The 11,757-nt window shown below is 43.1% G+C and overlaps 1 protein-coding gene across 1 annotated transcript; it reads right to left on the bottom strand.

The window, feature by feature from the left end:
• Window positions 1-4,298: 4,298 nt before the first annotated feature.
• On the bottom strand, window positions 4,299-9,756 carry LOC140201443 (uncharacterized). Its single transcript, XM_072265556.1, has one exon. The coding sequence runs from the start codon at window positions 9,189-9,191 to the stop codon at window positions 7,404-7,406; it is 1,788 nt and encodes a 595-aa protein (XP_072121657.1). The 5' UTR covers window positions 9,192-9,756; the 3' UTR covers window positions 4,299-7,403.
• Between the last annotated feature and the right edge of the window lie 2,001 nt (window positions 9,757-11,757).

The following is an 11,757-nucleotide window of genomic DNA, read 5'->3' as shown; positions in this document are numbered from 1 at the left end:
CTATTTTCTACTACTATTCTATTACTATTTATTATTTCTATGACTATTACTATTTACTAATAGTAATATTACTATTACTTTTTCTATTACTATTTATTATTTATGGTGCAACTGTAACGAAAACCAATTTCCCCTGGGATCAATAGACTATGACTATGACTATGACTATTTGGCATGGGATGTTCTAATGTTGCATTGTTGTAAGTACTCTGTGATGACCAAAAAAAATTATATTAATTGCCCCTCATTGATAGAGACAGGTTGAGAACAGGGAATGTACTGGCTGTTGAGTACTTAATATTTAAGTAATATTTGAATAATATTGTAAATATATTGTTTAATTAAGCATTCTTGTTTGTTTAACTACAAACATAATTTATTATGGGTTTTATATGTAAAACTACGTGAATTACATACGTCATGATGCTACCACGTGATAAAGAACAAACTAAGACCTGTTCTTTGCTCAGAACCCCTCAGACCATCCACTGGTATTTGAATATGCGAATGAGTTCTGTCAGTTGAGATGTGCTAACATTGTAAATATTTTATCCCACAAGGTTACCTGTCTACACCTAAACTGTGCAGGTGGATAATTGTAACCAGTGAGGCCTTATTTAATCACTTATTCTTATCTTTGTGCTTAAAGAGTATAAATCCACCTGGCACTGCAGAGTTTCTCCAAAGTATCTCCAAAAGAGTTGGATCCTCCAGACACAAGAGACTGCAGATGCTGAAATCTGGAGCATCAAAAGGAACAATCAGTCCATGGCGCAACATCTGAGCGAGAAAAGAAATCGAATATTTTGTATTGAAGTGCGGCATGCAGACTGAATCCACCAGACTGCTTGTTTGTTGCACTGAACAAACATCTTTTGCTTCTTCAGTTCTGGCCTCCTAGTCACAACATTTGAGGAATTATCCTGAATACCTTTGTGATTTATTGCATGGCCAATGACTAAAGTGTTAGTATTTTATTTTAAAGTAGTGCCAAATAACTAAATTTGTTTGCACCAAAAACCAATGGACCGCTAAGTATCAAAGAACACATGAAGCGTGGTTTATGTGTTTTAAAATATTTCAAGAGGTGTGGCAACTTGTGAGTTCATTTTTATTTGTAGAAGGAGAGAAAGGGAATGAATAACTGAGCCATTGTGGTGTTGTTAGCTACATATTGAGAGGATGTTTGAATTAATCATAGTGCAAAGTAAAAAGTAGATTTATTATCAAATTACATATATGTCACCAGATACAACCTTGAGATTTACTTTCTTGTGCTGTGCTTCCTGTGCTTCAAGGAAATCAAATGTGACCAACTGTATGATTTTGCTATTGAAAGTGAAATAAATTTGCAGATCCTCTTGTGTTTTAAGCTGTATGAATCCATCCATCTTTACTTTCCCTTCTTTCCTTGGAATTAGTGTTAAAAGTGATGGAAATTACTCTAATCACAACCAGTGAAACTATATCTAATTGCTAATAGTGATGTTTGTGTTTGAAAAGTTTAAAGTCTCACTGTACTGCAGAGTTTCTTCTGCATGTTTCTAAGAAAGGGATAGATTCTCCATTAATGTCTGCTTATATTGTTAAATAAAGTCCTTCCTCATCTTCAGCTTTGGTCTTAATGTGGCTCATTCACAATCAGAACAGAGATGTTCACAACTGAATGCTATCAACTGGCACATTCCAGGGAGCTGGAATATGTGCTAGGGGCTGCAATGAATTTCAGTGTGGGTAACACAAAGGCTCTGTTGGGAAGCAGCTCACTCTAGGATACTGCAATCTAAGGACTGAGGGGCTGAGCACTGTGAATGCCTCTCAGATGTTTGACAAGTCTATTGACTAAGGAACAAACCTGAGTTTAACTGATGCTTTGTAAGGAAATGTATTGACTTTCTTAGTTTTATGAATGTAGAAAATGATAATGCTAGTTGTGTTTTCTGTACACAGTACAAATGAAGTATATTTTTGGGAAGAGTCAAAAATATCTCTCCAATTATTTGGAATGAAGAAAGGAACCAGATCTTTTGGTTTAACATTAACTTTGAGGAACTTACTGGGTTCTTCCAACTCAAATCAAAGGCAAAATCCATAATACTGTCTTGGAATTCAGTTCAGGACACTTCGGACTGCAATTGTGATACTTACTTTTTTCCACTCACAAAAAGGATAGCAGACATCCAGAACTATCTTTGCCTCAAGTAGCTTTGGCTGTTGAATCTTCAGGAGTGAGTTTTTTTTAGGTTTTGTGTTGATTTGTAAAGGTATTAAGAATAAATATATCCTTAGGAAGTGTGGTGGTTGGTTGGCTGGTGGGTTGTCTGACCTCAAGGATGGTGATAAGAGAATTTGGATATTGTTGATGGGAAAGTGAGAGAGAGAAATGGTGGGAGAAGGGATTGAGAGGAATTCTCAGAGTTAGCGTATTCTGTGATTTGCAATGGTGTAGCAAGAAATATCTCTGTGCTACAAGAAACCAGGTTGAATCCTGACCTGAGTGACTTTATGCGAGTTTAATCATTCACACAATGATCCCTAAAGTAGATGGAATGTAAGGGAATCAGGGTGTTACTAATGGGCATATGTAACGAGTACAATATGCTACAGGGAAATAAATGTTGGAATGGGACTGATGGAAATATTCTGAGAGCTGGGATAGACTGAAATTTTAATGTAAATTTATAACTGAAATAGATATATAGATATATGTTACTATATGCAACCCTGATATTCATTTTCTTCCAGGCATACTCAATAAATTCATAGAAAAACAACCATAACAGAATCAATAAAAGACTGCAGCAACTTGTGTGTTCAACCAGCGTGCGAAAGACAATGAAATGTGCAAATACACAAAGGAAGAAATAATAGTAATAAATAAATAAGCAATAAGTATCGAGAACATGAGATGAAGTGTGTTTGAAAGTGAGACCATAGGTTGCAGAACATTTCAATGATGGGTCAAATGAAGTTATCCCCTTTGGTTCTATCTGTCCTCAGCTTCCTCTCCTGCCAAATGCAAACTAAAGGAATAGCTCATCATAGTCTTCCTGTGTAGTCTACAACCCAATGGCAGGAACCATTGTATTCTCAATTCCTGGATAACCTGCACTCCTTCTGTCCCTTTCACCTCCTGTTCCGCCTATACTCACACAAACCAGCCTCTCCCATCACCCTGTTTCATTTCTCCCCTCCATCCAGAATATCTGACTGTCACCCACACACTCCTCCCACTGGGTCACTTCCTCGACTGTTTCCATATGCCAACCCCACCACTCCCTCACTTGATTCCATGCTCCACCTTCCCTTCCTATCAGATTCCATAATCTGCAGTACTTTATTGTCTCCCAGCTTCCATGAATATTTCCACTGTTCCTTCCTCCATATGCCAATCACTCCTCTTCATGGAGATTCACCTATCACCTGCCTGCTCTTGCTCCACATCTTCCCCTCACCTCTGGCTGTATCCAATATCTCTGTCTAACTGAAGGGTCTCAATCCCTCCATAAATGTGGCCCAACCAACAGAGGTGTTGGCTCAAACCACTTGTGATCCTTTTTGATGAATATAGATAGGGTAAATGCAAGCAGGCTTTTTCCACTGAGGTTGGGTGGGACTACAACCGGAGGGCATGGGTTAAGAGTGAACGGTGAGAAGTTTAAGGGGAATATGAGGGGAAACATTTTCACTCAGAGGGTCTTGAGAGTGGGGAATGAACTGCTAGCACCCCGATTTCAACGATTAGGAGGTGTTTCGATAGGTACATGAATAGTTGGTGTATAGAGGGCTATGGTCCCAGTGCAGGTTGATGGGAGTAGGCAGTTTAAATGGTTTTGTAATGGACTAAATAGGCTTCTGTGCTTTACCTCTAACTCTAATTCATTCAAATACGCTTCATTATGGGGCTGCCCTGTCACAAATGGGGCCATTGTGAGTCTATTCCAATCCTTAGCATAAATACATCAATCTCTTTAGTAGAAGTAGCCCAACAGCGATCATGAACAAGATGAGTGGGTGCATGCTCTATCTATTTCTTCAAGTATTCACTATTTTCTGAGAGCTATTGCAGCCGCTAAGCCAGTCAAGATCAAATATCTCAGTACAAACCAGGAATCATGGTTGTCGGTCTGATCCATAACTTCACATTAAACTGTTTTATAAGAAAACACACTGCAAAGTCCCAGCAAGCTCAACATCTGCATTTGCTTGTCTATGAATTATTCATACATTGATTTTTTTTTGTTTTTATTATTTCCATTTTGTGTCTGAAATCATTGTAGAACATAGAATAAATACAGCTTTAACCAACTTTTATTAAATAAATAGTTACAACAATGTATCAAGGCAATTTACACAGCATGGTTTTTCCCTGTGTCATCAACAACCCCATTTGAGAAAATTCATAAATATTGCATGTTAATTTTTTCCCAAGTATGCCTGCAGGCTGTGTGCATAATAAACAACATGTTGTTCCCGCTTTTATCAATCTTTCAGCAATATTTGCTGAGACATACGTAATAGACTTGGATATCTTTCCTGAGTTACGCCTGCAGCCTGTCAAGACAAACCTCACAGTGAAGTGGACTGCAGACAATTGACACAAACAATTAAAGGAGCTTAATTCCAATAGTTGCATTTCCAAGATTTGTTGATTTCTCATAAAGTTGGTCCACATTTTCAACCAATGTAGAGTGTTTTCCTTTCTGTCCTTGGTGAAGTGATTTATAAGAAGCCTGAATGACTTACTGCAGCTTCATTTTGGTGATTAGATGCAGGGTGGGTGGGGGGGAATAATAGGCCCAATTTTGTTCACACGTATATCCAGACTGCAAGCAGTTGGAATTAATAAGGAAATCCTATTATTTATTTTTTTTTGCAATACAGCATGGAGTAGGCACTTCTGACCCTTCGATCCACACCATCCCAGCAATCCCCTGACAAACTTAATTTAACCCTAGCCTACTCACGGGACAATTTACAATGACCAAGTAACCTACCTGGTACGTCTTTGGACTGTGGGAGGAAACTGGAGCACCCAGGGAAAACCCACACTTTCCACAAGGAGGACATACAAACTCCTCACAAAGGACACTGGAGTTTGACTCCTAACTCCAAACTCCAAGCTCTGATCTATAACAGTGTTGATACAAAAAGGGTTAAAACTCAGGGAACATGTATATAAAAGCCTAAATTTCCTGGGGGTATGAATCTAAGAAGATATTCAGGAAGTATTGGTCTGCTTCACATCCACCAGAATGTGTATGTAAGATAGATAGTAAATGTTAAATTGTCAAGGTATCATTTTTGTTTCTGCCAGTCTTTCATTGAACGTGAATAATTACACACAGGTTGCCTATGAAATAGACATTTATGGTACTTGCACAATATAGATTCATACACTGTATTTATATAGCACAAAAACTGACACTTCAGTTCATCTCATCCATGCTAAACAAGAATAATATACACACATTCTTTTTCCCTGTGTATTACCCATTATCCCTCTAAATCTTTCCATTAATGTACCTGTCCAAATATTATAATTGTATCTGTCTCTACCCTGGACAGCTTATTTCAAGTATCCACTACCCTCTCCGTGAACATCTAGCCCCTCAGGTCCCTCTTAAATATTTCTTGTCTCCTTAGACTGATGTCCTCGAGTTTTAGACTAAACTTTCCTGTGGCTGTGATTCTCCACCCTATGTATAGCCCAAAAAAAATTTATAAAAGATTTGTTGCTTTTGTACCATTCCAGAGACGCAAGAAAAATAATCCAAGTTGAAACTCAAGTACAGGAGAATTTAACTCTCAAAAGTGCCATCTTGACATTAAATTGAGGTGGTTTATTTCTCTCAGGACAATAAATTACCCATGACATTACTCAATAAAGAAGAGTTATCCCTGCTGCCTCTGGCCATTATTAATCCCTTAATCAACATTAAAATGTACATAATAGGTTACCGCACCCATATCACCTTCTTACTTGTTAGGGCGCACTCTGCAAACTAGCACCCAAGTTTCACAATGGCAATAGTGACCACATTTAAAAAGTACTTAACTGTAAAAGAGTTTCTGAGACACCCAAGTCAGGAAAGATATAAAAATTCAATTGTTAAATTATTGTAATCATATAAATTATATTAAATCAATTTTCAATTCAGAAAAAAAATCTAAATTTGTACATTTGATGAGAATCTTTGAAGTAACAGTTCCATGCCCAATAATATCTGTTTCAATGCTAAGGAACTTGGTGAAATACCACCTTGTTATGTAAAAAATATTTCCAATATCTGCACTGCATTTGTGAGTGAGTCAAAGACTATAGGCAGGCTAAAAAGCCAGGCAGTGTCGCCAAAGCTGAGCATAAAGTTTTAAGCCAGTTGCCCAACAAAAGAATATCCAAGAAAATAAATGTTGCCCTTTGGAGGCCTATATAAACCTATGCAATGATCTGATACTAGTCAAAAGAAATTATTGCTGGACTGATGGGGGCAGAAGGAGCAGGACTACTCACACCTCACAGTTTTCAAAAATAAAATGATTTGAGGTCCATTAGTAATGCATGTTATGTTTTTTTTTATGGCAATGTGCTATTTGTGTGGGGTTTACGTGCTCTGCCCGTGACCTCATGGGATTTCTTGACAAAGTCCGGCTTATCTGCACACCTCAAACAAGTGTTGATGGGCTAACTAGTTACTACAATTTGCTCCAATGTAGAGAGTGGAAAATTCCAAAGACTCTTTTAACAGCATCTTCCAAACCCTTAGCTAGAAAGGCAAGGGTAGCAAAGGCAGAAGCCTTCATCACCTGGGAGCTGCTATGCGACCAAGCTGGACTTGGAGATACATCACAGTTCTTTCATCATTGCTGGGTCACAACCCTAGAATTCCCCCCCCCCCCCCCCCGTGACTGCATTGTGAGTGAACCCACACCCCATGGACTGCGGCGTTCAGGAAGGCAGCTCACCACCACCTGCTCAAGGGCAATCTAGAGATGGGCAACTAAACGCTGGCTTGGCCTGCAAAACCCACATCCCTCGAATGAAATGAAAAAGCCGATAGGCATGTCATCAAGACAGGCTAGAGGGAGATAAATGTAGGAATGGGATTAATTTATGTGTTCTGAGAGCTGCTGCTGTCAGATTGACGGGCCGAGTGCCCACCACCTGTATGGTACAGAAGTGTGCTGACTACTCAGCAGGACAGGCAGCAGCCGTGGAGAGATAAACAGAGTTAATATTTCAAGTCCGTGCCCGTTCATATGTCTTTATTTCAGAATCTCTGCGTCTGCGTTTTTTTTTTGTCTTGTCATTTCTTTCTGAAGTTGCACAGGAGCGCGAAAGCTTGTCACAGCGTGTGCAGCTGTAAAGTTGCGTGGCACAATAGTTTGTTCATATCGTGTGTTTATACCTCGGTTTGGCTGGCTTCAATCTCGATGTAATTATCGCTTGAACGGCTGCACCTGACATAGGAGGCCCTGAATGGGGATTGCTCCGTTGACTGCACCCAGCTGTAGTAATCTCCGGCGTTGCTGCCCTTCTCTTTGGGCGACCGGTTGCGAAGGCAGATGATGAAACCCACCACACACAGGACGAGCAGCAGCGCAGCCACGGAGCCCAGAGCGCCCATCAGCACCCACGACAGACTGGCAGGGCCGTGCTTCTCGGAGAGTTGCGCTGTTGTAGGCGAAGGAACGGGGGTCCAGTCTACAGTGGTGCTCTCCGCCGCCGCACCCATCTTGGTGAACGGACCCACTAATGAGACGGAGGACGTTTCCCAATCAGAGCTGAGTTCCCTCAGTGCGCCCGGTGTAGTGGGATCCCACTCTCCCGCCGTAGTGTCCCAGCGCTGGGCAGTGGAGGTGAGCAAGGTGGTCACATCTGCCGGAATGCAACTTTCTCCATCCTCCGCGAGCTCGTAGCCTTGGCTGCAGGAACACTGGAAGCTGCCTTCGCTGTTGGAGCAGGTCCCCTGACAGGGGTGTGTTGTGCACTCGTCAATGTCCACGCAGAAGGTCTCTTGGAGTCGGTAGCCTGCTCTGCAAAAGCACCTGTACGAGCCGACGGTGTTCTGGCAGATGTGGTCACAGGGATGGCCAAAGCATTCATCCAGATCTCTGCACTGGCTGTCAATCAGCGCGTAACCCTGGGTGCAATCGCAGCGAAAGCTCCCCAGCGTATTGATACATATCTGGGCGCATGGCCTCTGCGCGCATTCGTCCGTGTCATCGCAGCTGCTCCCGTTTTCCGCGAGCTGGTAGCCCACGGGGCACAGACACTCGAAACCCTGAAAATGGCTGACACATCTGTATTCACACGGCTGGTCCTGGCAGTAGTCCCAAGGCTCGCAGGAGCGCTGATCCCCGCGCAGTTGGTACCCAGGTTCGCACTGACACCGGAATCCTCCCCCGCCTCCGGCGCTTACGCAAATCTGTGTGCAGCCCCCATTATCAAGGTCGCAGCCAGATGGAGGGGTGCAGAAGGGTCCATCGCTCGACCATCCATACTGCCCCGGGTCTCGTTCCTTGCACAGCATATAGTCGGCTGCAGGAGAGCCCCCTTCGCAGGACACGACTGCAATGGAACCGAACGGGACGTGGGTCAAGGAGGAACTCTCGGCGTCGAAAGGGGTAGTGTAGGTGGCCGAACCCGGGCCGCTCAGGGTGATCTGAGGGCACATACCTTTAAAGCTGAACTTGCAAAGGTAGCCGTCCACGCCGTGTCTGCACGCGCCGTCATGCCACTTGTAGTTGCCTCCGGCCGCGCTGAGGCTGCTCCCGGAGCTGGAGATGATGTGAACGCATCTGTGCGCGGTGCAGGTACTCCGGGGCTCCCTGGCCCAGTTGGAGTAGGTGGTCTCTTCTCCTCCCGAGGTCCAGATGAAGCCCCTCAGCGGTTTGTGCTGCTGGTAGCAATGCCTCGGGGGCAGCTGGAGTCCGAGCCAAAACTTGCTCTTCGGCCGCTGTCCGGCGGAGAATCCGGCCAGCAGCTTGTGGATCAGCAGCGCTTCCTCGGCGTTCTTGGCCGTCGCCAGGCTACCCCCGTTGGCTTTGCACCTTTCTAGGGCCTGGTGGAAGGGCTTTCTGTCCAGGTGTGCGGTGTAACAAGCATTACTGCCGCACACGGTGTCCGAGGGCACCGATGGGCGAGCCGTGACCGCCGAGAGCAAGCTGTTCATCAGCAGCAGGAACATCCTCTGAGGCAGAGTCCCTTGTGGGTCACAGGTGGCCAGGTGGCCAACACGCCGGCACCTCAGGCAACTGGCCCGAGAGCGTGGAGCAGTATACTTCCACACATCTCTCGCTCCCGATATTCCGTGGATTTCTACATGCGATTATCCCACGGTTCCAGCAAGGAATCTGGCGGAAGCGGCGAAGGAGTCGCTTGGGATTTATAAAGTCAACATTCCTCTATCCTTAGCATTCCAACTTTAGAACAGTGAAGATATACTTAGTAGAAGTAAAGTATGTTTAATCTATTATCCCATCACAGCCCACCAGATGGGCGATGTCTTCTGTCCATTGATTTTAACATTTTGACATCCTGTGATCCTTGATTTAGAATAAGCCGCATAAAGTTAGTCGCAGACACAGCCACCGTGCGCCCAGGTTAATATGAGTGCAAAGGTCAGAGCACAAACATGTAAAGCAGTTAGCTGTGGGGATTAAAATAAAGCCTATCCTGTAAACGTGGGAGTGGGAAAGGCAGCTTTATGGAAGCGGTCCCCGAAGCTCACCCCCATCCCCGCTTCTCCTGCGATCTTAATCAGTGAGGTCGTGGGAATGGTACATTTCAAATCACACCGAGCCAAAGCAGCTGTGCTCGTGAGACCATCCGGCCCTCCAATGGGAACTTAAACTTTTTAATTGGACGTCTATTTTTTACTTACAGATATTAAGTACGCTTTCGAACCAGGAGAACTTAATAGTTCCTTTTTCAAAACAAAATCGGGCTCCCCCCCCCCACCCCAATGGATTTAATCGCTTCGAAGGTTGCTGCTGTTAGGGTTTGCACGCATTCCAAAGGCAAGCATGTGAAATTCCACACTTTGGTGTTTCTATGGCGCCTCAGAAATAATACGTGCTATTCCCATGTCATCCAAAATAAAACTATATGTATCCTGGGAACCACAACTTCATATAGTGTCGTGGTTCAATAGTTTATTTATAAAATGACTGGTTAAAAGCTACCTAGAGTATAGTTAAAAAGTAACCGAAGGTTCATAACAGGCACATACTATTTTAATACAACACACAAAAAGCCAAAGGAATTCAGAAGGTCAGGCATCGCAACCTGCCGAGTCCCTGCAGGTTTTCGATTTGCTGCACCATATGGCGTTTGCAGTCTCTTGCGTCTCCATACTATTTTACTGTTGTTTATTGTCTGAAACGTACAAGAACTTCTGATTAATAAAGATATATTTTCCCACACGCTACTGAAAGCATATGGTGGGACAACTTTAATTCTTCCCTGAGAGCAGAATCAAATCGGATGTAACCAATGGAAGGGTAAATTATGGCAATGAGCTTTCAATGTGACCTTGTGGGAAGGGTATGAAATTGCTGAGAGTGAGCTACGGTATATAGGGACATGTTTTTCTGAGTGGAGAGATTAAACGTTACGTGCAAATCAGACAGCAGGTTTCACCAAGTATATGCATGCAAAATAAAAGCAGAAAATGCTGGATTTGCTCTGCAAGTGAAACTACATCACTAGGAAGATAAGCAGAGTTAATCTGTCAGGTCATAGAGTCATAAAGAACTACAATACAGAAACAGGCTCTTCGGCCCATCTAGTCTATGCCTTACAGGTCTTCTGCCTAGCCCTGTCTACCTGTACCTTCTATCTGCTCACCTATCCAAACTTCTCTTAAATGTTATAATTGAACCCAAATCTATCTCTTCAGCTGACTGCTCACTCCATCCTCTGAGTGAAGCATTTCCTCCTCAGATCCCCAATAAATAGTTCACCTAAACCTATGACATCTACCCCTTATCTCACCCAGCCTGAAGGGGGAAAAGTCCTACATTACATTCACCATATCTATACCCCTCAGAATTTTGCATATCTCTAAAACAGGGGTTCTCAACCTGGAGTCCACTGACCCAGTGGATAATGGTAGGGGTCCATGGCATAAAATGGTTGGAAACTCCCACTCTGAAAGACCGTTCCTCATTCTCCTGCATTCCAGGGAATAAAATTCTAACCTATTCACCCTTTCGCTATAACTCAGGGCTGGGAAGGAGACATAAAGAAGTTTGGTAGATTTTGTGAAGGTGGGAGATGGAGAATATCAATGATAGAGTAAAGCTGGGGTGGCCAGAGTAAACAAAGTTATCTGGTCAATAAGTTAATGGGAACAAAGCAAGAGCAAGAGCGAGAACATAGGTGAAAGAATGCTGGAGATACAAAATGCAGAGAGGTCAAATTGAACCAATATGATAGATGGACAATCGTACAGACAAGTTACATGAATATTTGGAATTCAATTCTGTCAAGAAAGCTGCAATGTACCCAGACAGAAGATGAGATGCTGTTCCTCACGTTTGCACTGCGCCCCATCGAACAGCACAGGAAGCCATGCACAAATAGATCCAAGTAGGAGTGTGATGCAGAATTAAACTGGCAGGCAACTGGAAGTTCAGGAGACACAAGAGACTGCATATGTTGGAATCTAAGGCAAAAAAAAACTGCTAGAGAAATTCAAGGGTCAAGCAGCATACATGGAGACAAAGGGATGATCAATGTTTTGGGTTGGG

This window comes from Mobula birostris, chromosome 8, assembly GCF_030028105.1.
Source record: "Mobula birostris isolate sMobBir1 chromosome 8, sMobBir1.hap1, whole genome shotgun sequence".
In the NCBI taxonomy this organism is placed as follows: Eukaryota; Metazoa; Chordata; class Chondrichthyes; order Myliobatiformes; family Myliobatidae; genus Mobula; species Mobula birostris.
The sequence above is the reverse complement of the archived record's forward strand: the minus strand, read 5'-3'. Positions and strand labels throughout refer to the sequence as shown.

What these genes read in the sequence shown, in the direction of transcription:
- LOC140201443 (XM_072265556.1), bottom strand. Translation starts at nt 9,191, where the DNA reads ATGTTCCTGCTGCTGATGAACAGCTTGCTCTCGGCGGTCACGGCTCGC.